This window comes from Nicotiana tabacum, chromosome 4 (assembly GCF_000715075.1).
Source record: "Nicotiana tabacum cultivar K326 chromosome 4, ASM71507v2, whole genome shotgun sequence".
NCBI lineage: Eukaryota > Viridiplantae > Streptophyta > Magnoliopsida > Solanales > Solanaceae > Nicotiana > Nicotiana tabacum.
This window is the reverse complement of record NC_134083.1, coordinates 3,293,266-3,320,795: the sequence shown is the minus strand read 5'-3', so window position 1 is coordinate 3,320,795 and position 27,530 is coordinate 3,293,266. Positions and strand designations below refer to the sequence as shown.

Here is a 27,530-nt window from a genome sequence, read left to right as displayed (position 1 = left end):
TCACCTCTTCTATGACATAAAAGTTGTCTCCTCCGGTTAGTGAAATAAAAATATAAGTGTTATGAAATAAAAGCAATTTAGTAAAACATGAACAAGAAATATTGTTATGAAATAAAAGCAATTTAGTAAAACATGAACAAGAAATAGAAATAGAGAGAAGGAAGAGATTTTATTCTTCAATTATGTATATTTTTTTATCTATTACAATATTTTTATATAGGCATGGAAAGTGAAGAAAAATATGTCATTGAATATGTCATTAAGCATTTGATATGAAGATCATAATTTGATTTTTCTTATAACAATAAGCACATTTTTCTTAAGAGGTTTTTTCATAAAACACTTTATTCTTCGGTCTCAACTAAGTTACAACATGGCATAAGTCTACAACGACAAATTACCAACAAACGTGATAAAAATCTATAGTAACACATTACAACATGACACAATTAACTCTTAGATTTTATATAACTAGAATAAAACAAACATGTAGAAGAATAATAGAGATAGTGAAAAGTACACTTTCCCCCTTTTTTTTGATTGAAAAAGATTCCGAAAGTATTGCGCATCACCTCTTCTATGACATAAAAGTTGTCTCCTCCGGCTAGTGAAATAAAAATATAAGTGTTATGAAATAAAAATAATTTAGTAAAACATGAACAAGAAATGTTGTTATGAAATAAAAGCAATTTAGTAAAATATGAACAAGAAATGGAGATAGAGAGAAGGAAGAGATTTTATTCTTCAATTATGTATGTTTTCCTATCTATTACAATATTTTTATATAGGCATGGAAAGTGAAGAAAAATATGTCATTGAATATGTCATTAAGCATTTGATACGAAGATCATAATTTAATTTTTCTTATAATAATAAGCACATTTTTCTTAAGAGGTTTTTTTTTTCTTTCATAAAACACTATATTTTAGAGCCTAGTAATTATAGTTTGCCTAATTACCATTTGTAGCTACTGTTTAATTGTTACCAGTTTGTATCACTTGTATTCAAACACGCAACGAATACAACATGTATCAACTGTATTCGTTTGCACGACAAATACAATATGTATCCACTGTATTCGTTCGCGCAATTGTAAGGTGTATACAAAGGATACAATGTATCGACTGTATATAGGGGTATATACTAATGACGAATACAACCAAGACGAATACATAAAATACATCAAAATAAAATATTCTTATTGAGGGTCGAACTCAAGATCTCCACTAACTAAATAAATGCTCTAACCAACTGAGCTACGAGAGCCCAACAAGAGAGCTACAAGTAAGCGGCCGAAATAGATACCGGTGTTGGGCCCAACAAGAAATTGAATAAATCCGGGCCGAAACAATAGAGTTCAACAACAACAAAAATTGGTCCAGCCCACATCTAGACAATCTTATTTTAGCCCAAAAAGTTAGCGGGTCGTTCTAATAAGCCTTGTTCTTCTATAAATAACACTCTACTAGCTTATTTTCTAGACCATTTATTTCTCTTTTTTTCCTTTCTTTTTCTTTTTTCTTTTTCTTCTTACGCTTTCACCGTCCGGTTACCGGAAACTCTATCATCGTCCGATCTCGATCAAGTGGTTAAGAAAATGCTGAATCAGAGGTTAAAGCAAGAACAGCAAGCAGCCTTGATGCAACAAGCTCTGCTTCAACAACAATCCCTTTATCACCCTGGCCTCTTAGCTGCTCCTCAGGTTCCTTTCTGGTTTTTAAAATTTTTCACGTTTTCGTTTATTTGAGTGTATTTTCGTTAATTTGTTCATATTTCGTTTATCATTACGTTGATCGTTCTAGCCGTCTAGGTTTTATTACCGTCGAATTAATGGGATTTGAGGTCTAGTGATTTTAGGGGTCAAGGTCATTGTATTTTGTGTTTTGTTGAACAAACTTGAAGCGAACCTTTTTGTTTCCTTAATATTATGTTGTTGTTTTGACCTGATAGAAACTTAGGGTTCGGAGTATGTTGTACTATTGGCTGCTTTATAGATTTTTTTCTTCCATTTTCGTTTTTCTTAATGGCGGTGGTGTCAGGGCTGGTTTGTGAGCACCTCCGCTCCTACATCAGGTACCTGTTAGTGGCCCCTACACTAGCACAGGTACCGTAACTCAGCTCATCAAGGCTTAGACATGGAAAGAAATCACATGTTATATATATTTTTTTTACCTCCGCTGGGATTTGAACTCTTATGATTCTACTCCCACCTCATTGACCACGAGACCACACTCTTGGCTGCTCAAAATTTCGTTTTATGAAAAAACCATATGCAAGAGTGCAAGAAATCTATCTTCTTTGGCAACAGTTGTTAATGTTCTACATTCTAATCTTTGACATTTTGTTCTACTCCTACCTAATAACTATATCAAAAGTACCAAAGAATTTCTTTTCCTATCTAATCACTTGCAGTTCTAAAGGTTTATCCTCTTAGTTTTATTACAGTTTAGTAATTAACTGAATTGCTTAATGTTACTTAATTTATCACACGCAGTTATTTATGACCCATGAGTTTACACTTTTCCTTATTTTAACAACTTTACACTAAGAAAATGCAAAATAAGGTTGTCTTGAATTTAAACCTGGCTTCTTGGGGCATCGAGAGTTTATGCATTTCATTGCTTCTGAAACTGTTTTCTTTTTTGAGTTGCCATGTAGGGTATGTTCAAATAGATATTTTTTTAGTTGGGGAGCTATCTTTCTTTAGCAAAGCGGCTTGTTAGTCAAGTATGAAGCTTGTAAACAGCTCTTAATATAGTAGGGGAATTATGCAGCTTCAGAGAATGAAGCCAAAAAAGGGAAAAAGAAAAGGGGGGGTTGGTGAGTGGATGGGGTAGTGCTGGGTATTTGAGGGAAACTGTCAATAAAGATTGACGAAAGGATACAACAACTTTTACTTGGAATGTTTATCTACTCTCTTTTCTTTTACTAGGTACTTTCCTGGATGCTGTTCCTGGGATTTCTGACGTGGTTTTATATTTTTTTTATTTTACTCTAATTTTATTTGTATGTAATTTGTTGCAGATACCAAGTGGAAATCTACCTCCTGGGTTTGATCCAAGTACATGCCGCAGTGTGTGAGTGTTATTTTTTGGATCATATCTTGTTTGCGTTTTCCTCTGCTAGACTTCATGGAACTTGCGAAGCGTTTCTTATTAACTGATGTTTTTTATGTGCTTCAGTTTGCCGTTATATTCTGCCATTGCTTTCCCGTTTACATTTGCCTGTCTTGATTTTTACATAATTACGGTCATGATTTAGCTATGTCGCTCGGATTCTTTCAAAGTTCTTGGTGATTTGGGTGTGGGTGTGGGATCCACACTGGATTTTTTCAACCTAACTTGGGTGCTTTGAATACACCAGTAGCCAAGAAGTATAGGTTGATCGGGTATTTGGTTGGATTTTGTGTTTGCATAAAGTACTAGAACACTTTGCTATTATACGAGATAAGTGTTCACAAAGAATTTAATTATACTAGCTTTAATTTAATAACTTCAATTAATTGTAATACCTACTTATATATCTGGTAATATACATTTATTGGTTGTGTCTTAACACCCATAGCCTTATTCCTATCTGTGTCCCTGAATCATAAGATTTAGGTGATGAAGAATCCAACTTCTAAATCCACACCTGTGTCGGGTGCCCACACTCGTATCCAAACAACATAGAATTTGGTGGCAAGTTAATATGCATACTGTTGTGATTTAATTACTGGAGGAAGTCCTTATAGATTCAATTATTTCTTCTTTTCTTCTTTTGTTCTTTTTTCTTTTTTATGATTTCCTAGTTTCTTCTTTTCTGATAAAATGCAGGTATGTTGGGAATATTCATCCACAGGTGGGCGAAACTCTTCTTCAGGAACTTTTTTCATGTACTGGTCCGGTTGAAGGGTGCAAACTTGTAAGGAAGGACAAGGTACATCTTTTCTCTTCATGCAACTTTGCCAACATTTTCTGTGGCTACATTTACTATGTTCTATAGGTGCTTCCTTTTCTTCTCCTTGTGTTTTCTAGGCATTTTTCTTTTCATATGATTCTCTAATTGACATAGCTTTGTCTCGTGCAGTCATCTTATGGTTTTGTTCATTACTATGACCGAGGATCAGCTGAACTTGCTATAGCTACTCACAATGGAAGGCACCTGTGAGTAGGCTCGTTAGCTTTGTGCTTTACTGTAGGCCTCTTTCCTTTTCACTGTGGCTCATACCTTTTTATTTTTAGGTTTGGGCAGCCTATCAAAGTTAATTGGGCCTATGCCAGTGGACAGAGGGAGGATACTTCAGGTGCGTTCAGTTTCTGTTTTTGTACAAGTGCAATTCTTGACTTCGCATTTGGCCCATTATGAAGTTTGTGAATTTGTGTAGTATGATATTCTTCTTTTTGCAGGCCACTTCAATATATTTGTTGGCGATTTGAGCCCAGAAGTTACTGATGCCATGTTGTTTGCTTGCTTCTCTGTTTACCCTAGTTGCTCGTAAGTATCTCCTCCTCCTGGATGCCTCCCTAAGAAGGTGCCCTGTCATGGTTAATATATATTTACTTAGAAAGTGTCAAATACACGTAACAGAAAATAATTATTGTGTACTCAAATGTGTATATATCGTGGCTAATTGTCCCTTCCTATCGGATAGTGATGCTAAGGTAATGTGGGATCAGACGACCGGGCGTTCTAGGGGTTTTGGATTTGTTTCTTTCCGCAATCAACAGGTATCGTTTTATCTGCATTTAGTTTCAAAATTTATCTCTCGGGTGATGCACAGCTTTGTTCCCATTTAATCTTATTGCTTTTATTCAGGATGCTCAAAGTGCAATCAATGATTTAACTGGTAAGTTAACACAGAAGTTCTCTGTATTCAGTTACCTTTTTACTGATTTATGCACAAGTTGGATTATTTCAGAGCAATTGAGAGCTAGAAGGTCTTATTTTACCCTTTATCTTTATTTTGCTATAAGGGAAATGGCTTGGTAGTAGACAGATACGTTGTAACTGGGCCACAAAAGGTGCCAATGCGAATGACGACAAGCAAGGATCAGACGCCAAAAGTATCGTGGAATTAACTCATGGATCATCAGGTGTGGACAATTTTCTGAACCTTAAAGACAAGTCCTTAAATTTGGCAGAGAGAATTATCCAATAGCTTGTTTCCGGTTTTGTTTGGAAGATGGCTGGTTTCAGAGGGTTTAGTTCTTGAAATTGATTCTGGCCTTCTTAATGAATGCCTTTTTCCTGTTGCAGAAGAGGGTAAAGAGCCAGAAAACGGCGATGCTCCTGAAAACAACCCACAATATACAACTGTTTATGTGGGTAATCTTGCTCCTCTGGTAAGATATTCTCACTCACTTTTCTGCCCGTCAGAAAATGATAATAGTGTGACCTTTTAGGAGTAAACCTATACCTGTTAATCGGGCCAGGCTAACCCGTTTACAGCCCGGTTCAGTCCCGATCAGCCCGGGTCAGCCCGGTACTGTAGCATTGGGGCGGGCTGGGACGGGTTGGGCGGGGAGCGGGTTTCAAATGAACAGTTTTTTCATACCGGTGCACCGGAACCCGCTAAGCCCGCTAACCCGTTAATAGGTTTTTAACGGGCTACAGCCCGGTTCAACCTGGTATTAAGGAGATAATAGAAGTGCAAGATTAAATGCATTTAAAGAAAAATGTGTACACTATGGACTAAAACCAAGACTCATGCCTGAATAAATAGTTACTAGGTGAAATTATATTTATTTATTCTTAAAATGTTGTTATAAATATAGAATGCCTATAATTGAAGTTGCTAATTCTCATTGTACCAATCCTAGCCGTTTGTTAACATCTAGAACTTGGGATGTCATTGTGAAGATGTTGTAAAATTTTTACAAAAAATTTTATGTGGCTACACTTGAGTTTTCTGGAGCTTATTATCCTACTATTGCAAATGGTTTAGTTCATATTGCTGAAATTTCTCTTTTACTACATAATTTGAAGAAGAAAGAAGGATATACTTCTGTTGTTGAATCTATGCTAGATAAGTTTAAAAAATATTTCTACCCAATTTCCCCTATTTACCTAATTGGTGCTATTTTAAACCCTTCTATCAAAATGGCCACTTGTCGCCAATTAATCAGTGTTTTATATTCTTATATGGATATTGAACCAACTGAAACTCCTGATATTGACACTTGTATTTCTGATCTACATAAACATTTAGAAACATTATATAATTATTATGCTAACATTGTTGATGCTTCTTCTGCTGTAGATACAAATATTCCTTCAAGTTCAGTTTCTGATGTACTATTTCTTATTTTTTATAATTGTTGTAAACTTTTAATTTGCAAGTTCAAAAATAAAAAAATCAAAAAAGAACTTGCAACTTAATTTGAAGTATTATATATTATTCAATAAAAATATCAAATGAAAGCCTTCGGAGCTTGATCCTTAGATATTGCCTATTGGTCTTATTAAATAATTTTTTGTAGCCACTTACTTTCAAATTTCAATTTTAAAATTTAAAATTTTAAACTTTAAACTTCAAAGTTTAATTCTAAGCCTTAAAAGTTTGCAAACACTTAAGTATCAATAACATTGAATAAGAAAAAATAATTTTTTTTAAAAAAAATAGCCCGGCCCGGTCCAGCCCGCTAAGCCCGAACCCGGACGGACCAAAAAACCCCAAAAAAGTACAACCCGCTAACAGCCCGCTAATTCAGCCCGCCGGGCTGTTTTTTTTTTTTGTGTACAACCCGTCCCAGCCCGCCCGTTAAACACCTCTAAGTAAACCACAGGGTGCCTTTGCCCTTTGTCCCTGCTCAGGTCCTGAAGTGCCTTTGTGCTTTTGGAAGGACTTAGCCCTTTTACTTTCATTTGTTTCAGGTGACACAACTCGATCTCCATCGCCACTTTTATGGCCTTGGTGCAGGAGTGATAGAGGAAGTTCGGGTTCAACGTGATAAAGGATTTGGTTTTGTGAGATACAGCACCCATGATGAGGCAGCTTTGGCGATTCAAATGGGAAATGCTCAATCAATTCTGTGTGGTAGACAGATTAAGGTACATCATTCTATCTGAAGGTGGCCTTTTCTAGTATTACAGTTGCTTTGCAAGTCACTGTATTGGATTCTGATATGTTCTTTTGCTAAATATAGGATGATACTGATCTTACTAACCAATTTTATTTGATCAAAATTTTTGAGCTCGACTTAATGGTGTGTGTATTTCCAGTGTTCTTGGGGTAACAAACCAACTCCACCTGGAACAGCCACGAATCCTCTCCCACCGCCAGCCGCTGCACCATTAGCCCTCTCTGCGACTGACCTTTTGGCTTATGAACGGCAGCTAGCTTTGAGCAGGATGGCTGGTGTCCATTCCCTCATGCAACCCCAAGGTCAACATCCTCTGAAGCAAGCATCAATGGGAATGGGTGCCTCTGGAGCAAGCCAGGCTATATATGATGGTGGTTTCCAGAATGTTGCTGCCCAGCAGCTCATGTATTATCAGTGATGTGTAGAAATTTGGCTTTTGGCATACGAAGTCTAGGTTCTCTTATGCTTTGTTTTTAATATTACGGGTTGGTAATGTGGTTCTCACGTGTATGAATACCCATAAGCTGCGCATTTTGTGTCTTTGATTTAGTAGGGTGAGTGTATACTGCAGCGTTTGCACCATTATTCTAGTTGTGTTATGGCATGTTTTTGGAACTTTGATGCAACTATTGGAGCAATCTCTTTTAGTCACAGGGTTCGTTACGATTCTGTTAGAGGTCTGCTTGGTAACTCGCTGTTTTCCATTTAATGGTTACCCCTTAACAGTTTGGGCGCGCCTCGTATCTCTCTGAACTTTCAGTACTCTTAAGAGAGAACTCTTAGTTATAGCCGTGATATCATTATTAGCATACTGCATAATAAGTAGTTGCAAAAATGATCTTTGATTATACATGATTTGTGAAGCTGTGGAGAGAGAGGGGCCAAAAGGTCTCTTGTGGATTCGGCTAAGAACTTTCGCCTGTGGCTGATCCATCCTTTGTAGGAATGCAGCATCATTGCTTGGGATTAGGAAATTGAGGCTTTTTCTTATCCTTGAATATCCAATATCGCTATTTTGCTGCAGCACTTTGGTTCGCAGTAGATATGCAATGCATAATGTGTGGATTCAGCGCACATTAACTTACTCCATCCGTTCCAGTTTATATGGCACTTTTTTTCTTTTTAGTTTGTCCTAAGAAACAGTTTAATTTCAAACTTTTCATTTTAACTTGGTTAACTTTAATGAGATGATCTTTAAACACACAAATGTTTGAGGCTTATTTTAGATCACAATTTTAGAAGTCTTACCTTTCTTTCTAATACTCCATGTCGAGGCAAATAGTGCCACATAAATTGGGATGGAGGGAGTAACATATCATTGGGAAGGCTGATTTTTCATACCACAATTTTAGACTTGTTCTCCTATTCAGATTATGTTTCAATCAATACCAACCCTTGTGTGTTTTTCGCGATTCCTAAGGTTGAGTACCTTGCTCGGTTCTCCCATGAGGGAATGTGTGGTATACAATTTTCTTTCTTCTTGATCGGAGCTTTATCAGAGTCTGTAGGCGCCTAACCCTTGTGTGTTGTTCGCAATTCACATTAAAGACCCTTTCCTAAGGTTGAGTACCTTGCTCGGTTCTCCCATGAGGGAAGGTGTGGTATACAATTTTATTTCTTCTTGATCGGAGCTTTATCAGAGTCTGTAGGCGTGAGTATTCGGATTGGACTTGGAAAACCCACGGAGTTGAACTAAAACTTAACATTCAGGTGAGAAGGCTACAATTGTGTGAAGACGTAGATCTGAGCACTCATACTTTTCAATGTTGAAGACGTAGTGTTTTAGCCAAACACGGGAGCTATCGTTCTTTAACTCTCTTGTCCTATTCAGTTTGAAAGCTTTGAAGTTGTGAGGCTGTAGTATGGTAACAAATGCTATGAACCGCATCGGAAAAAATAACACTGTATAACCGCTGTACAAATAATAGCCAAAAAAATATATAAAATATTTTTTGTATATATATACATTCTGTATGTTATATACAAAAATTATACAAGTTTTATACACTTTTCGGCTACCAGATGTAAATAGTTTCCGGCGTCGCTAAAAGTGATAATACCCCAACCGCATCACCTTCATTCTTTCTGAAGTTGTCTTTACAACATATTGTCCAGCACTAGCAGCAAGGCTTAAAGTCTGAGTACACATTTACAGTATTTAGAAAACTAGCTGTGTCTAAGCTGGTATAGAGAAATGACGGATTGCTCGCGACTCGAGAGTCGAGACTGATCTTCAAACATATTTCCTGTATGCTGAAACATTTTTTAAATCCCCTGGAGTTGCTTGTCCAGCCAGTCTGAGTTATATTTGTCCATATAAGAACAAGATTTATTTAACTTGCCAATTTTATGGATTAAGGATTTAAGGGAAAGCAGAAATCATCCACCAGCTTCATTAAAATTTCACATAATGTGAAACAATTGTAGAGTTGGAGCTATGCTCTGTATTTAAGGGATATACTTGGCTGCTTCCACAACGAAACTACATCCTACAGTACAACTACATACCCAGTATTATCCCACGCCGTGGGGTTTGGGGAGGTAGTGTGTACGCAGACCTTACCCCTATGTTGCGAGGATAGAAACTACATCCTACAGTATATTTCTTTATCTGTTTTCACGTGGCTTGTGGTAATGTCGTTGATAGTACAGCAGCCAGAAAGGGCCATTGTCAACTCAAGTTCATTCTTGAGCATTTCAACAACTTGCTTTACCCCATGCTCCCCCTTTGCAGCCAGGCCATTCACAACCGCTCGACCAATCTGCAGGTATATTGTTTTGGATTACAGGGAAGGGAAAATCTAAAGCTTAACAAACTGGAAAAATTGAGGTAAGAACTTTCAAATAAGTTTACCAGAACAGCTTTTGCGCCTAGTGCTAAGGCCTTGAATATGTCTGTTCCTCGCCTCACTCCTCCATCAAAGAAAACTGGAACTTTATCTTGAACAACATGGACCACCTGAAACCATTGGAGATTAAGAACAATTATGTGATTCACATTGTGTTTCAAATCCAAATTTTCTTAGATATCCAAACAAATGCAAATGATTAGACTTGTGAATTTGAAGAAAATAGGACCAAATCCCTCCATCCAAAATAGGCCATTTTATTAATTCAGATAACATAGATGACTCTCGCATGACTAGCTTGATATAAGGACCCAATATCATGCTGTGGAACTCAAACACGACAGGCAGCCGCATTCAACCATGTCCAAGAGTCCTTGCTATACATTTGACAGGCATAAAACTTTTATAATTCCTCCAAAGCATGTTATATCTCTGGTATACCTTTTACTAAGCAAGATCACGAAGCTTCCTTCCTTTTTGTTTTACTGAAAAGCCCATGATAACAGGGGCGGAACCAGTGTGTTGGTTACGCGTTCGTCCGAACTCACATACTTTGGTTCGATTCCTATATTTGTCTTAAGAAATTCATTGAATATATACAAATTATTATTTAGAATCCAGTAACTCAAAAGAACTAGAATCTCGAACCCATAAGTTTCAAATCCTAGCTCCGCCTCTGCATGATAATCCATTTTACATTGAATGTTCTATACTGAAAATTATGTGCTTAAATTGTTCGCAATGGCCTAATATATTTTATTCAATGTGCCTCGTTAAAAGTCTAAAAATCTAATCCAATGAACTTACCAACATTGAGTAAAAGATAACGTCAAATATACCAGGAAGATAGGGAATAACCTCTTCAAGAACAGAAATAGTAGCTGGGGTATAATCTAGTTGCCGAGCTCCATGGTTAGAGACAATAATTCCTGCAACTCCTACTTCAACTGCTTTTATTGCTGCAAAAAGTAGTGTATTCCAAGTCTTTAGCAGAAATAGTCAAATAGTGAAACCTTACAACAACAGTTCAATCCCAAAGTAAGTCGGAGTCAGTTATCTGAATTTTACTATCATTTCATTCTGAAAATTTCGCCTTGAAAGATTTGCAACAATATTTCCTACGTTCTTCATGATGTTTGTACATCTATTGTTTTCTTCCCTGTTTACTTGACTGCACTTCCTATCAGATTTTGGCATCTTATCTTAACCAGTTCCCTTCTAAAGTTCTCATGTATGATTGACAAACACCAATCTTTTGCTTTGCCCATGTTCTTATAGACATAATCAGTGAAGAAACCTAAACTATGGAGCTATCTAGGATTCAGTGATAAGACCATCTTCAGAAGTCAGAACGCCCTTAATCAGAATTGGCAACTTGGTAATTGATTTCAACCACGCTATATCCTGCAAAAGATTTGGAGCATAAACGGATCAAAAGGGAATACAGTTAATCACATTTGTATTTAGTAACAAATGACACGATCCTTCTATAATGTACTTTTGTAGCTCAGCAATTTTACTTGCTTTAACATACATTGACATCCTCAACCAAAATGTTTGTTCTAGGCCCAAGAGTTTAAGTCATCCTTGAGGTATATCATGTGGTAATAAGGAACAAAAGAATAAACTTAAAATTCCGTACCTTCCAACACAACGAAGCATCAAAAGTTCCAGCAGCTAAGGCTTCAATATTTGAGCCGTTGTCCTGCAGAGTTTTATTAGTAGATGTAAGCAAAATCCACACCATTTTCAAGATAGGTATATGATGACTAACGGAATTTCTGCATATCAAACTAATGAACGAGAACATGAACCCATATAAACCAGTAGCACACAGATGAGTACAGAAGCATTGCTATTGTACACTATATTCAACAAACTGAAGCAGCAGACAGTGCGTCTAACAACTAGTAGTGATCAGCTAATTGGCAAGTCAAAGCTCAACAAACTGAAGTAGCAGACCAGTGCGTCTAACAACTAGTATTGATCAGATAATTGGCAAGTCAAAGCAGGTACCCCTTTAATGGAAACTTAGGCTCTACACTACTTGGGGACAGAATTAACTTCATAGTTTTTACTTTTTAGCCAAAATTGACCATTTCAGTTTGGCATTACATGCACAAAACATGACCTTGTGTTTGGTACTCAAGGAACTTTCTTTTTAAGAGTAATAGTATGTAATTCTGGCATAGGGAATGTTGAAGCTAATCCCTAATGTCAACATCCCCAACTCCCAACAAATAGAAGGAGAAAGGAATGAGTCATTCAGAAAGAACACCAGATTTAGTAGGAATAAGCAGCCAATAAGAGACATTTTAGTCCTAGAAAATAAATTTTGTTTCTTAAAAGAGTTTCACAATTTGTCTCTTTCAGTTTAACAGGTGATTTGTCTATAAACCAGAATTTATGGTTTTACTTACATTAACATATTCAGTAGATATAAGACCTTCGAAGTTCTTCAACTGAGGTGCAACCATCCTGCAATTATAACTCCTCTCTTTCTAGATCAACACATGATTACCAAAACTATAGGAATTCTTTAATTTTCTTAAAGTACTGAATGATGAAACTGATTTCTATCCAGATATGGTTGAAGAAGAACGACGAAAAGGTTTTTTGCTAGACTTGAACTCTAGAAAAATGATATATAGCTTACTTATTCTTTATATCTGCCTCCCTTCTACCAAGCCTAGGGGTATCCGCAGTAAGAATAATAGCCTTAAACCCATTCCTCTCAGCTCTTTGTACCATAAGTGCTGTTATATCCCTCCTTTTGTAAACCTATTGACAAAAGAACCTTCTGCTTCAAAACACACAAAAAATAGTGAAGATACACGGAGATCTTGATTGTTAGGAAGAATAAAATTACATATATTTGGAAGAAGCGAACAGCATCGCAGCTAGATGCAACCTCCTCCACTGTGCAGGTTGACATATATGACAGTCCCTATAACCAAGAGAATTCAGTACTATCCACATACAAGAATTGGAAATTGATCTGGTTTAGAAAAATATTACTACCATAATAACATCAGATGCTGCGGCGGCTCTAGCTGTTGCAACTTCTCCTGGCATTAGTTTAACGGCTTTCTGTAATCAGAGCTACATATTGTGTTCAGCTAAGCGACTAGGATGATAATTGATCTTAATACAAACCTTCAGGATGTGCCAATTTATGCATGGCAGTTGGGGCAATCATAATAGGAGCGGATGTCTTGTAACCGAGTATAGCCGTTGACATGTCTATCCTGCTCACATCAACAAGTATTCTAGGTCGAATACTGAGTTTCTGAAAAGTTAGTGATAGATATCTGTCTGTTAACAACTATAGAGCAAGAAATTACAAACTTACGTGATTCTACGAAATGCTTCTACATTTTCTTTTAGGGTTTGCTGGTCCTCAGCTCCTCCAGTATAGTAGTCATAGTACATCTTCAGAAGGACTTGCCTAGCAAGCTCTTGAAATTCATTCACATTAACTGGTTCTCCTGCCATTTTAGCCTGCACAGAGCACTCACAACCATTCATATCTTACATTCCTCTCATTTTAGAACTTTGATCTTCTTTTGTCTACTTCATATTAAAAGAGACGCGAGAAATTGTCAACTTATTGTTGCCCAATAACCAGGACTAGGCGGGTGGTAAAATTTCTAACCATTGAACTATCACATAGAATATATTCACCTATTTCATTTTCCATAGTGGTATTTGACATGGCATGGAATTTAAGAAAAAAAGAAAGACTTGTGGCACATATCATAAGTAATTTTAGAACTTGTGGTCTTAAATATGGCAAGACATTTCTACGATAATAAAGCATGTCATTAAGGGCAAATGCGAAGTTTAAAACCATTCCAACATGCAGATAATTATACTGATTTTTATATAAATCTAAATCATGCTTGTTTAACAAACGAAGACGAATTTAAAGCTAAAGATTGCTCAATAGTTTTAACTAACTGTTTTGAAGAAAGTTTATCAAACCATCCGTAATCATAGATTGTTCTAATAAGGACTTTAGGAATTGTCCATTTGTTCAACAAATCAAGGTTTTGAGGTATATCTACCTCTTCTAATCTAGTATTTTTCATACTAGTTTCTCCTCATATTAACAGGATCAAGTGGCGGGCGGTAATCCGCACGGCCTTCTCAACTGAGCTAAAACAGAGAGAGATCTCCGATTGATCGGGAACTGGAATTGTTTCACACCTCTGCTGACTATTATATGTCCACCGAGGTTTTCACCAGTTAAAGATCTCTATTTTAACACGATCGAGAGTTCTTAATCTAGCTAATTCAGCATCCTTATGTTTAAAGACTGGCGGTAATCCGCACAATCAGTAAGGATATAAGAATCGAAATATACTTGAATTTTATATATTTTGATGACTGTATGGAAGGTTAAACCTTTTACTCAAGCAAGGGGTCTGTCTTAATATAATACATACTCTCATTGAGCCCATGTGTCTAGTAGTTCTAACCGTGAAAGAAGATGCCCTTTTCAATTCATTCATCGAGCTAAGGTTCACGGCTGGCTAGACGGAGCCACTAAGGCAAAGCCAATAAGAGTAGTGCTATATTAGACTGTACCAACCATCTCGAAACCAAGTCAAGAAATTATATACAAAATTCATTTATATTTTGATAGATGCCGTCTCTTTCATGGTTTATATAAGAGAGAAGTTAGATATTCAATATAGATATGAAGTCTCTTAGCCGGACACAGTCACGGCCAGAGAGGAGAGACTAGATAAAATACTAAGAAACAACAAAATAAATACCTTTTGGCCGGGATGCAAGGCTTGAAGATGAAGAACTCGAAACTAACTTTATTTACTTTGTTCTTCAATTACAGAGAGTAGTACTTACAATTGAGAGAAAAAGAGAGAGTTTAGAGAGAAAGGGGTTTTGCTTCTTCCTCTGAAAGAATGAATCGTTTAAATAGAAAAGAAAAAGAATCTATGAACAGTAAAATAGGGTCCCATATGGGTCCCTGTACAGTGTTTCTACCGTTGAAACAGTTTATCTACTGTTGAGTGGGGTCCAGCGGCTTCACTGTGCAGTGGGGTCCGGTGGCTTCACTGTGCTGGTCGCTTTTCCATCTCTTTCATTTTGCAGAGGAATTCTTCCACATTTTGTAAGGCTTCATCAGATAATATCTTCTCTGATTCAATAGGTTGGGAATCATCTGCGATATCATCGTTGCTGGTCTCACTTTGCATCGAAGTGTCTGATTTCTCATACTGATTGATGGAACGAAGCAAATTTCTTTTTACTTCTTCCAAGTAGTCGTTGATCATTTCTTCTTTGTCCCCTTCTTGAAAGGAGATCTTTTTGGCAATATGCCGAACTGAACTATCATCAACCTTCTCTTTTTGAGGGTTGCTGGAATATTCTTGAATTTTTGTTTTGATGGAGTCCAAGAGTTCTTGACCGTATAACGTCTTCGTTTTGGGATCCTTTTTCATTAGTTTATCCCAGAAATTGTTATAAAATGTCCTGTATAAACAAGGAATTTGTTCTTCGGTGAATCCAACTTCTGGAGTCCATTTATGAATCCAAGGAATAGAGAATTCCAGAAAGAAATATATCTGGTCAATCTTTTCTAGGTAACAGATATGATCTGTGTGGTATAATTCGTTTATAACTGGAGAAATTTTTGTCCATTCTTTGTATAACATGAGAAATGGATCAGGTAATATTTTTACTGTCGGACCGTGGTATGACCACCAGTTTAAAAACCAATTTGGAATGGGCTCTGCAAATATCTTTGCACATACTTTTACGAACCAAGTATGCTTGTGTCGATCATTATTGTAGTAGAGCACTTTATCAAAGGCCTGGATATAATCCCAATAGGTAAAATTCATACGGGACTTGTTAAGGCTTATTTGCCTTTCTTTCATCGTGGATATTCCCCAATCTTCAACAGATATAATCTGTTTGATTATGACCTTTGAGAAGTTATAAACGTTCTCGTCTGTGCTATAACCAGAAAAGTGCTGAAATTCTGCACTACCAGTACTGGTGAGTATAGTTTCATAATAAGAACGGGTTTTGTATGACTCACCCGGATAATACAATCCATTTATCAAATACCTTTGGAATATCTTCCATGGTTCTTCTTTTCTCTGAATATCAGAATTTTCTAAAAGAAATATCATTTCTTTTTTAGGCAATTTCTCATAGGACTTGATATCATCATTGTCCTCTTTTGTAATAGAAGCAAAAGTATCACTTTGCTTTTGAGCAGTCAAATATGCCTGCAAGTGTGCGTATAACGGACTATCTTCTGGAATATCTTCCAGGTGAATGGATGGTCCTATCATCGAGGACTCGCCTCTGAGAGATATTTTCTCATTAGTCAAACTTTTTCTTCCCATTTGTATAACTAGGGAGTTTGATGTGGATCCGTATGACGATCCTGAAGGGGACGTTCTTCCTTTGGAATGTGGGGATGATCTTCCCCATTCTCTACCTCTACCCCATGGGGGTTCCATCCTGCAAATATTCACGAGATAAGAAATCCGGCACAGAATTATCAATTCCCTTTTTGTATTGAATTTCAAAATCAAAAGGGGTCAATTGAGCCTGCAATCTTGCGAATATCATTTTTGAGGCATCATGTTTAAAATATATTATCATATAAGGGGGCTAAATCACGAGACAAATCTTTATAAAAAGGTGATATATAGTTTAAACTTCCCAAAAATCTTTGTAACTGAGTTCTATCAGTAATAACATCGGGAAATTTTGAAGCAAAATCAATAGATCTTTGAATCGGAGTAATTTTTCCTTGACAAATATAATGTCCTAAAAATCAAATATTAGTTTGGAATAAACTCATTTTTTGTTTTGAAATAACCAAACCATTTTGTATAACAATTCTTTTAAAAATATCTAAATGCTTAATATGCATTTCAAATGTTTTTGAGAATATCATCAATATAAACAATGATAAAATCAAGATAAGGATTGAATATATCATTCATGATTTTTTGAAATTCAGAAGGGGCATTCTTTAAACCAAAAGGCATAGCATTCCATTCATATTGCCCAAATGGAACATTAAAAGCAGTTCTATAAGTATGCTCTTTAAATATTTGAATCTACCAATATCCAGATTTTAAATCAAATTTCTTATCCACTTTAAAAACTTATTTAAAGGTTTATAATTAATAACCAATCTAGGAATACCACGTTCCTTTTCAGCAGCATTATTAACATAAAAAGCTGTGCAAGACCAAGGAGATTTTGAGGGTTTTATCAAACCCTTTTGTAGCAAATTATCTATCTCTTTCTTGCAGAATTCTACTAGTTCAGCGTTCATCTGACAAGGTCGAGATTTAGTAGGAATATCATCCTCAGAGAAATTATCTTCATATGGCAGAGTGACAATATGCTTTTTTCTATTCCAAAAAGCACTGGGATGCTCAGCACAAATATCAATAGCAATATTTTCGGAAATCAATTTAATCTTTTCCTGCACTTTAGTGGAATTCAAAGTGTCGAATAAATTCATACTAAACAATTCCAATTGTAATGAATCAATATGTCTTTGCTTCATATCAATTAAAGCATTTATATCTCTAGTTACAGGATCTGTAACAAAAGTATAACTTATCTCTTTATCCTTATAAGTAGCAGAAAAACCTTTTGAGTCTATGCTAGTGAAAGGATAAATAACGTTAATAAGTGGGAAGAAATTAATTTCCCAACTACTTGGACTTTGGATTCGGTTATATCCCCTAGTCAGATTACTGATGCTGTTAGTAATACTGAATATTCTCATATTACTCAAAATTCGGATGGTAGGATTTGCATTCAGTTTGATGATAATAGTTTCACTTTATAATAGGCAGTCATTTTCTAATAATAGACTTTTGCATGCTGTTAGTTCTAATTATAATAGACATTCATTTACCAATCGTAGAGTGTTACCTGATATTCAACATATTTCTCCTGTTGAACCAGTCTATGGACCAGCTAGAAATCGTGCTGCATCTTTGCATACAATTTCTACTAAAGTGGGTGATAAGCCAGTTGAAAGGGTTAAGATTAACCCCCAGACAAATATTGTTCAGGATAGTGAAAATATTTCAGATAAGGATATTCCTTCTGCGTTCGAGATGGATTTTAACCTCAATGATGTTTAATGATTCCACACCAAATAGATTTTAGTCCAGGGTCACAAGCTAGAATTTATATTCAAAAAGAATTTTTCAGTGATAAATGGAACCGATTTAAAATTTGATTTTTTGATACTTATAGTAAAGATGATTTAAATAATATTTCTCAAGAGTTTTATGAAACTTGTGCTTTACATAATCAAATTATGTATTTTGTTCCTTGGTTTATAACCACTTATTTACCTATATAAAAGTTTTAGAAAGATCTTTTAAAGATGGGAGTGGCAATATTACTAACGCCATTTACCCTCCTCAAACACCTTTTGTTTTACCAAATAATACAGGTATTACATTTACTGCATTTCAAAAATTTATTGATGAAGATGTTGCTGCAGTCAGCATCGCAGAAATTAATAAATTAATTTCTCAAAATAATTATTTGAGTTTATATGTTAAAGTTTTGGGTGAACAAATCAGTTTTCTTGATAAAAAACTTGATGATTTAACAGTTTTGATAAAAGATATGAGTACTAACAAGATTTTAACTGATACTACGTCAGGAAGCAAATCAGAACCTCAAATTGTTCTTACTCATGTTCAAAGACCCCCTGAGATTCAGGATTTTAAATTTAAATTTTTAAATGATTTAGAAGAACTTCTTGATAAAAAGTTATCCGGTTTGAATATCAAACCTATTGATTTATCAAAAGATTTTGCTGATAAATTAGATACTACTCTTGATTACAAAAATGAAGTTTGGTCAGAGTTTAATAAACTCAGAGGTTATCCCAAAAAGAATAGTAGGCATGCTGATAAACCCAGAATGCAAACTTATTATTATGATCGTCCTACTCCTCAAGATGTCTTAATAGAGGAACGTGATTGGAATCAGACTAATACGTCTTATAGTGGTTCCGAAATTTATGAGTGGAATCTTGATGGATTGACTGATAGACAATTAACTATTCTTGTGCATAGAATGCTTATGTATGCAACTGTCTGTAAGAATGTGAAAAATACAGATAGAACTATTTGCAAAATGATTGTTGCAGGTTTTACTGGCCAACTTCGTGGCTGGTGGGATAATTATTTGACTGCTGATGAAAAGTTAATGGTTATTAATGCTATAGCCACTGACGAAGGAATTGATAACTTAGGCATGACTCTTGTGAAAAATAGAGAAGATGTTGTTTATACCCTTGTTCTTATAATATTAGAACACTTCAATGGTAGATTTACCAATCAGCATGAGACAGTTCGTACTCTACTTAATGGTCTTAGATGTAGGACCTTAGGTGAATTCAGATGGTATAAAGACACCTTTATGAGTAGAGTTATGGAGTTACCAGAAAATAAGTATAACCATTGGAAAGCTAAGTTTATAGATGGCCTTCCCTCCTTATTTGCTGAAAGAGTTAGAAAGACTCTAAGAGGTAGCTTTGGTGAAATTCCGTACAAAGATTATACCTATGGTAAGTTGATAGGAATTTACACACAGGAAGGGTTAAACCTGTGCAATGAGTTAAAATTATCTAGACAACTTAAGATGAATAAGCTTAAGGAAAGAAACCAATTAGGAGACTTTTGCACCCAGTTCGGTTTACCCGAGACTTCTACTCATAAGAAAAAGAAACACAAGTATCATAGATACCCTAACCCAGACAGTCCTTATAAGAGAAAGAGATCTAGATATAGATCCAAAGAAGAGCGTGATGCTAAGAAAGCCCATCGCAAGTCCACTAGATTTACCAAAAATAGGTCTAAGCGTGATCTTGCTGATATTAAGTGTTATAAATGTGGAAAATTTGGCCATATAGCTCCAAATTGTAAGCTGAAAACCTTAGAACTAGACAATGAGTTACGTGATAAGGTTTATGGTTTGTTATACACTTCTGGATCAGAATCTGACTATTATTATTATTCTGAGTCAGAATCTGAAGCTGAAATAGATTTACTTGATTTATCTGATAGTGATAAAAATATTGATAATACTTGTGCAGCTTGCAAAGGTAATACATGTACCTGTGATGATGATGAATTTTATAAATTGCAATCTCAGTTCCAAGATTTGAACATGAAAACTATTACATCTGATAATGTAATTGAACTTTTAAAAGAAGTTACTGATGATAAATTTCGTGAAAAAATTATAAATTTGGCTGCAAGTACTAGTTCAAGTTCTTCAAAACCTTTTGAAAACTCAAAAAAGGAATTTGAATATTCTGCTCCTTATTCTTTATTAGAGATTAATAACCGTCTTTTAAATAAAAGTACAACTCCAGCAAGAAATTCTTCTTTCGATGATTTAAAAGTTGAAGTTGAAAACTTGAAAAAAGAGATCAAATCTCTTAAACAAAATCAAATGATTTATGATCATAGGATTACTCAGATTGAGAAAATCAATTCTCCAGCTGAGAAATCTGATGATAAAAACAAAGGTATTTCTGAAAATGATATTGAAGAAAAACCTATTAAAATTGATTCTCAACATGATATGTTTTTGGGAATGATGCAAATTGTTACTGCTCATAGATGGTATATTAAATGTACTATTCTAATTGATAATAGTTTTTCTATCACAAATATTGCTATGATTGATAGTGGAGCTGATGTTAGCTGCATTCAAGAAGGTTTAGTACCTACTAAATATTTTCAAAAAATTACTCATATGGTAAAGTCTGCATCAGGACATGCTTTAGATATAGAGTATAAATTACCTAATACTGGTATTTGTCAGAATAAAGTCTGCATTCCTCACTTCTTTTTCTTAGTGAAAAATCAGTTATATCCTCCGATTATACTTGGAATACCGTTTATTAACGCTATTTATTCTTTCACTAGCATAGACTCAAAGGTTTTTCTGCTACTTATACGGATAAAAGAGATAAGTTATACTTTTGTTACAGATCCCGTAACTAGAGATATAAATGCTTTAATTGATATGAAGCAAAGACATATTGATTCATTACAATTGGAATTGTTTAGTATGAATTTATTCGATACTTTGAATTCCACTAAAGTGCAGGAAAAGATTAAATTGATTTTCGAAAATATTGCTATTGATATTTGTGCTGAGCATCCCAGTGCTTTTTGGAATAGAAAAAAGCATATTGTCACTCTGCCATATGAAGATAATTTCTCTGAGGATGATATTCCTACTAAATCTCGACCTTGTCAGATGAACGCTGAACTAGTAGAATTCTGCAAGAAAGAGATAGATAATTTGCTACAAAAGGGTTTGATAAAACCCTCAAAATCTCCTTGGTCTTGCACAGCTTTTTATGTTAATAATGCTGCTGAAAAGGAACGTGGTATTCCTAGATTGGTTATTAATTATAAACCTTTAAATAAGTTTTTAAAGTGGATAAGAAATTTGATTTAAAATCTGGATATTGGTAGATTCAAATATTTAAAGAGCATACTTATAGAACTGCTTTTAATGTTCCATTTGGGCAATATGAATGGAATGCTATGCCTTTTGGTTTAAAGAATGCCCCTTCTGAATTTCAAAAAATCATGAATGATATATTCAATCCTTATCTTGATTTTATCATTGTTTATATTGATGATATTCTCAAAAACATTTGAAATGCATATTAAGCATTTAGATATTTTTAAAAGAATTGTTATACAAAATGGTTTGGTTATTTCAAAACAAAAAATGAGTTTATTCCAAGCTAATATTTGATTTTTAGGACATTATATTTGTCAAGGAAAAATTACTCCGATTCAAAGATCTATTGATTTTGCTTCAAAATTTCCCGATGTTATTACTGATAGAACTCAGTTACAAAGATTTTTGGGAAGTTTAAACTATATATCACCTTTTTATAAAGATTTGTCTCGTGATTTAGCCCCCTTATATGATAATATATGTTTAACAAAGATTTTAAACATGATGCCTCAAAAATGATATTCGCAAGATGGCAGGCTCAATTGACCCCTTTTGATTTTGAAATTCAATACAAAAAAGGAATTGATAATTCTGTGCCGGATTTCTTATCTCGTGAATATTTGCAGGATGGAACCCCCATGGGGTAGAGGTAGAGAATGGGGAAGATCATCCCCACATTCCAAAGGAAGAACGTCCCCTTCAGGATCGTCATACGGATCCACATCAAACTCCCTAGTTATACAAATGGGAAGAAAAAGTTTGACTAATGAGAAAATATCTCTCAGAGGCGAGTCCTCGATGATAGGACCATCCATTCACCTGGAAGATATTCCAGAAGATAGTCCGTTATACGCACACTTGCAGGCATATTTGACTGCTCAAAAGCAAAGTGATACTTTTGCTTCTATTACAAAAGAGGACAATGATGATATCAAGTCCTATGAGAAATTGCCTAAAAAGAAATGATATTTCTTTTAGAAAATTCTGATATTCAGAGAAAAGAAGAACCATGGAAGATATTCCAAAGGTATTTGATAAATGGATTGTATTATCCGGGTGAGTCATACAAAACCCGTTCTTATTATGAAACTATACTCACCAGTACTGGTAGTGCAGAATTTCAGCACTTTTCTGGTTATAGCACAGACGAGAACGTTTATAACTTCTCAAAGATCATAATCAAACAGATTATATCTGTTGAAGATTGGGGAATATCCACGATGAAAGAAAGGCAGATAAGCCTTAACAAGTCCCGCATTAATTTTACTTATTGGGATTATATTCAAGCCTTTGATAAAGTCCTTTATTACAATAATAATATCGCCCACCGGCGTAGACACACAAATAGGTAAAATATTTGTAGAGCCCATTCCAAATTGGTTTTTAAACTGGTGGTCATACCACGGTCCGACAGTAAAGATATTACCTGATTCATTTCTCATGTTATACAAAGAATGGACAAAAATTTTTCCAGTTATAAACGAATTATACCACACAGATCATATCTGTTACCTAGAAAAGATTGACCAGATATATTTCTTTCTGGAATTCTCTATTCCTTGGATTCATAAATGGACTCCAGAAGTTGGATTCACCGAAGAACAAATTCCTTGTTTATACAGGACATTTTATAACAATTTCTGGGATAAACTAATGAAAAAGGATCCCAAAACGAAGACGTTATACGGTCAAGAACTCTTGGACTCCATCAAAACAAAAATTCAAGAATATTCCAGCAACCCTCAAAAAGAGAAGGTTGATGATAGTTCAGTTCGGCATATTGCCAAAAAGATCTCCTTTCAAGAAGGGGACAAAGAAGAAATGATCAACGACTACTTGGAAGAAGTAAAAAGAAATTTGCTTCGTTCCATCAATCAGTATGAGAAATCAGACACTTCGATGCAAAGTGAGACCAGCAACAATGATATCGCAGATGATTCCCAACCTATTGAATCAGAGAAGATATTATCTGATGAAGCCTTACAAAATGCGGAAGAATTCCTCCGCAAAATGAAAAAGATGGAAAAGCGACCAGCACAGTGAAGCCGCCGGACCCCACTGCACAGTGAAGCCGCCAAACCCAGCCGCTGGACCCCACTCAACAGTAGATAAACTGTTTCAACGGTAGAAACACTGTTCGTCAACAGTAAAAACACTGTTTGCACAGTAGAAACACTGTACAGGGACCCATATGGGACCCTATTTTACTGTTCATAGATTCTTTTTCTTTTCTATTTAAACGATTCATTCTTTCAGAGAAAGGAGGAAGAAGCAAAACCCCTCTCTCTCTAAACTCTCTCTCTTTCTCTCAATTGTAAGTACTACTCTCTGTAATCGAAAAACAGAGTAAATAAAGTTAGTTTCGAGTTTTTCATCTTCAGGCCTTGCATCCCGGCCAAAAGGTATTTATTTTGTTGTTTCTTAGTATTTCATCTAGTCTCTCCTCTCTGGCCGTGACTATGTCCGGCTAAGAGACTTCATATCTATGTTGAATATCTAACTTCTCTCCTATATAAACCAAGAAAGAGACGGCATCTATCAAAATATAAATGAATTTTGTATATAATTTCTTGACTTGGTTTCGAGATGGTTGGTACAGTCTAATATAACACTACTCTTATTGGCTTTGCCTTAGTGGCTCCGTCTAGCCAGCCGTGAACCTTAGCCCGATGAATGAATTGAAAATGGCATCTTCTTTCACGGTTAGAACTGCTAGACACATGGGCTCAATGAGAGTATGTATTATATTAAGACAGACCCCTTGCTTGAGTAAAAGGTTAAACCTTCCATACAGTCATCAAAATATATAAAAAATTCAAGTATATTTCGATTCTTATATCCTTACTGATTGTGCGGATTACCGCCAGTCTTTAAACATAAGGATGCTGAATTAGCTAGATTAAGAACTCTCGATCGTGTTAAAATAGAGATCTTTAACTGGTGGAAACCTCGGTGGACATATAATAGTCAGCAGAGGCGTGAAACAATTCCAGTTCCCGATCAATCGGAGATCTCTCTCTGTTTTAGCTCAGTTGAGAAGGCCGCGCGGATTACCAAGGACTTTCCAAATATAGAAATCTGCCGTTTTTGGAAACAGATTAAAAAGAAAAAAGGGTTGTATAATATGGAACTGAGGGGGTAATAGATTCCTGTTGAAAATTGAAATGTTTGTGTTTATGCGATTTAACCACTCAAGTGTGTTTAGGTAAAGAACGAATCCTTTGTAACAAGTAAACCCAAGATCAAGGGGTAGCATTAAATACATATTAGAGATTAGGATCTAAACCATGTTATAATTCAGATTCAGAAATCAAATCATGTGATCCGACGAGTTCAACTATCAGACATCAAAATACTGCAGTAAAAAAAATATATTAAAAAGAGACCTTTCCAACTAATTCAAACAGGAAAATAATCCTCCACAAGCGAAAAGAAAAATAATAGGAAAATAGAAGATGGTAAGAAACAATTTTAGTACCCGGACAATACAGAGAAGAGTTAGGCACTTCTCCACTGGTTCTTCCTGTTGTTGAACTCAGAAGTAGCCATTTGAAAAGCTGAGTAGCTTTACTATTTTTTTCCTGACGCAACTTGTTAATCTTTTAGCAATATTCTAATAGTGCTCCAATCATTTAGCAGTATTATAATCTCCAATCTTGTTTCAAGTTCACAAAATGCAAGAAGAGTGAATAAAGAATAAAATAATCGGGATACTTAATTTCAGGATAAAATAATAAAATGTAAAGATGCCCTTCACCAAATCTTTCTCCCAAACTCCTATAAGAAAGTCAAGGTTAAAACTACAAATAAAGCTTATCAAATTTGTTTTATTTATAAATCAAATATCTGTACGTATTATATATGGTATATTATTTTTAATCCGTTAAAATAAAATCTTGCCATTATTACAATCCTCACATTATAATTTATCTTGTCATCATTACCCGTATTATAGTCCTCACATTATAATTTAAGTATAATTTATTTATAAACAAAACTACCCCCGTCTTTTTAACCTACTAGTTTTTGGGACCTAATAACATTAAGAGTAAATATCTTAAAACTCCCCTAAATTATCACGTTTTTGTCAGTATCCTACTTAAACTATCCGATATCCCAAAACCCCACCCCTAACTATATACATCTATATATTAAAAAACGCTCGCCGATTTTTTAGTGGTGAGTGTGATACACCCTTCTATTTACTCAGCCTAATATGATATATCAATTTAATTAAGAATTTTAAATAATAATAAAAAATAATTAAATGGGTAAATGTTTGGGGGTTTAAAAAATCAAAGGAAGAGGATGAAGGGATAAACACAAGGTCATTTGTTAAAAAAAAAAATCTCTTCTATCTCCTCCGATAATGGCTACACCATATCTCAATCGTGATTTTTACCATTAAACTTCGATTTAATATTAGATTTTTTCCAATAACCTTCGTTTTCATCGGGAATTATAGTTTAATACGAGATTTGGGATAAAATAAATTAGGATTTGGTTGAAAGAAGAAGACCTAAATGAAGAAGAAAGATAATTTTAGAAGAAACAAGCAAGAGAAGAAAAAAATTTCATATGAAACCCATAAGAATAAAAGGAAGAAGAAAGATAAAAAAAAATGAAGAAGAAGGCTAGAATACAAAGAAAATAGAGGGAAAATACAAAAATTAAATTTTTAAAAGAGGGTAACAATAATTAACCATTAGAAATGGCCAATTGGGGCCATTTTTATGTATAATTTCATCTCTCACGCGCCTTTTGGCGAGTTACCTTACATATTTTATTAAAAAATCGACGAAGGGTTTTTTAATATATAAGGGGATATAGTTAAGGGAGGTTTTGAGGACACCAGATAGTTTAAGTTTGTAACTGACAAAAACATGATAGTTTAAGGGGTTTTAGGGTATTCACTCTTTTAAAAATTATATAAATATCGTTAAAAAAATATTTGAGTTATAAAATAAAATTTAATTGCAAATTCCTAAAGCGAATGATATTGATCCTACTTAATTAATCCCATAATTGAAGAAACCTTACATCAAAAATCATTAGATGGCGATGTTCCTTTATTTCAGACAACCCGTAAACATAATAGCAAAGAAACAAATACAAAAGAACCGCACAAAGAAAAAATTTCAATTTAATTACAATATATAAAAAGTACAATTGGCTATTACAAGAACATCACAATCATAAGAATATAAGCTTTCGTGAAGTTTTTTATTTTTTTAAAATGATAAATTAAAGAACAAATTGATTAAAGAATACACATCAACTTAACATAAATTTATATCTTCATATATTTATTCGTTACCTGAGGAGAAACTAACACCACTTGCACTCAACTGCATCCTCAACTCTATTAGGCAAAATTTTAGCATCTTTCTTACACCTGCGACAAAAATCTCAGTTTTAACACAAATTGGGGTTCAAGATATTTTAGATGAATCTAAATCAGAAAATATAAGATTATGAGTAATGAACGTTCAACTCTATTAGGCAAAATTTTAGCATCTTTCTTACACCTGCGACAAAAATCTCAGTTTTAACACAAATTGGGGTTCAAGATATTTTAGATGAATCTAAATCAGAAAATATAAGATTATGAGTAATGAACGTTCAACTCTATTAGGCAAAATTTTAGCATCTTTCTTACACCTGCGACAAAAATCTAAGTGGAGATAATGAAGTTTTTTTCCTAGAATAGAGAGGTAAAATTAGATCGGTAGATAAATTCTGGTCCGGAAAATATAAATTTTTTAGTACTAAACTTACATAGAAAAAAGAATGGATATAAAATTTTGCCCATAAATAATAGGTAAAGATACGATGTGAAAGGTTACGAAGATCAGTCAACTAAGAAGGTGACTTTTGAAGTTTTTAAACGGAACAAATAAATATGAGTGTTTTTGCAACTTAGTGTGATTTAAATAGCATAATAGAAGTAGGATGCCATAAGTCAAAACAAGCTCTATCGCCAATATATGCTAATAAACCTTGTATATATTTTTGAATGGATAATTGGTGATAATTTGCATAGATGAATTCGACTTGTATTAATTAAAATAATCAAATTAATTTAGCCTATTAT

At 34.7% G+C, this 27,530-nt stretch overlaps 2 protein-coding genes across 3 annotated transcripts; one reads left to right on the top strand and one right to left on the bottom strand.

Moving 5' to 3' along the window:
* The first annotated feature begins 1,484 nt into the window (after window positions 1-1,484).
* LOC107808300 (oligouridylate-binding protein 1B) lies at window positions 1,485-7,715 on the top strand. The gene is made up of 12 exons (XM_016632811.2): window positions 1,485-1,702; window positions 3,025-3,077; window positions 3,816-3,918; window positions 4,069-4,145; window positions 4,224-4,285; window positions 4,389-4,476; window positions 4,634-4,709; window positions 4,798-4,828; window positions 4,956-5,075; window positions 5,239-5,324; window positions 6,856-7,032; window positions 7,204-7,715. Exons 1-12 carry the CDS (start codon window positions 1,598-1,600, stop codon window positions 7,480-7,482), a joined length of 1,257 nt encoding a protein of 418 aa, XP_016488297.1. The 5' UTR covers window positions 1,485-1,597; the 3' UTR covers window positions 7,483-7,715.
* Window positions 7,716-9,425: 1,710 nt separating this feature from the next.
* LOC107808299 (peroxisomal (S)-2-hydroxyacid oxidase GLO4) lies at window positions 9,426-25,195 on the bottom strand. Of its 2 annotated transcripts, none has more exons than XM_075251255.1 (12): window positions 24,915-25,195; window positions 13,266-13,414; window positions 13,070-13,194; window positions 12,935-12,981; window positions 12,783-12,860; window positions 12,570-12,694; window positions 12,334-12,391; window positions 11,556-11,618; window positions 11,248-11,317; window positions 10,772-10,872; window positions 9,919-10,023; window positions 9,426-9,826 (listed from the first exon to the last, which is right to left on the bottom strand). In XM_075251255.1, exons 2-12 carry the CDS (start codon window positions 13,406-13,408, stop codon window positions 9,650-9,652), a joined length of 1,092 nt encoding a protein of 363 aa, XP_075107356.1. In that variant the 5' UTR covers window positions 13,409-13,414; window positions 24,915-25,195; the 3' UTR covers window positions 9,426-9,649. The 2 variants fall into 2 exon arrangements, with proteins under 2 accessions (XP_075107356.1, XP_075107357.1); XM_075251256.1 differs by having other exon boundaries at window positions 13,070-13,161; window positions 24,915-25,184.
* Window positions 25,196-27,530: the final 2,335 nt, after the last annotated feature.

Coding starts and splice junctions, on each gene's coding strand:
- LOC107808300 (XM_016632811.2), top strand. CDS start 1,598: ATGCTGAATCAGAGGTTAAAGCAAGAACAGCAAGCAGCCTTGATGCAA. Junction 4,146..4,223: donor ACTCACAATGGAAGGCACCT/GTGAGTAGGCTC, acceptor TTTTATTTTTAG/GTTTGGGCAGCCTATCAAAG. Junction 4,286..4,388: donor ACAGAGGGAGGATACTTCAG/GTGCGTTCAGTT, acceptor TTCTTTTTGCAG/GCCACTTCAATATATTTGTT.
- LOC107808299 (XM_075251255.1), bottom strand. CDS start 13,408: ATGGCAGGAGAACCAGTTAATGTGAATGAATTTCAAGAGCTTGCTAGG. Junction 12,392..12,569: donor GAGGCAGATATAAAGAATAA/GTAAGCTATATA, acceptor TTATAATTGCAG/GATGGTTGCACCTCAGTTGA. Junction 11,619..12,333: donor TATCTACTGAATATGTTAAT/GTAAGTAAAACC, acceptor AAAACTCTGCAG/GACAACGGCTCAAATATTGA.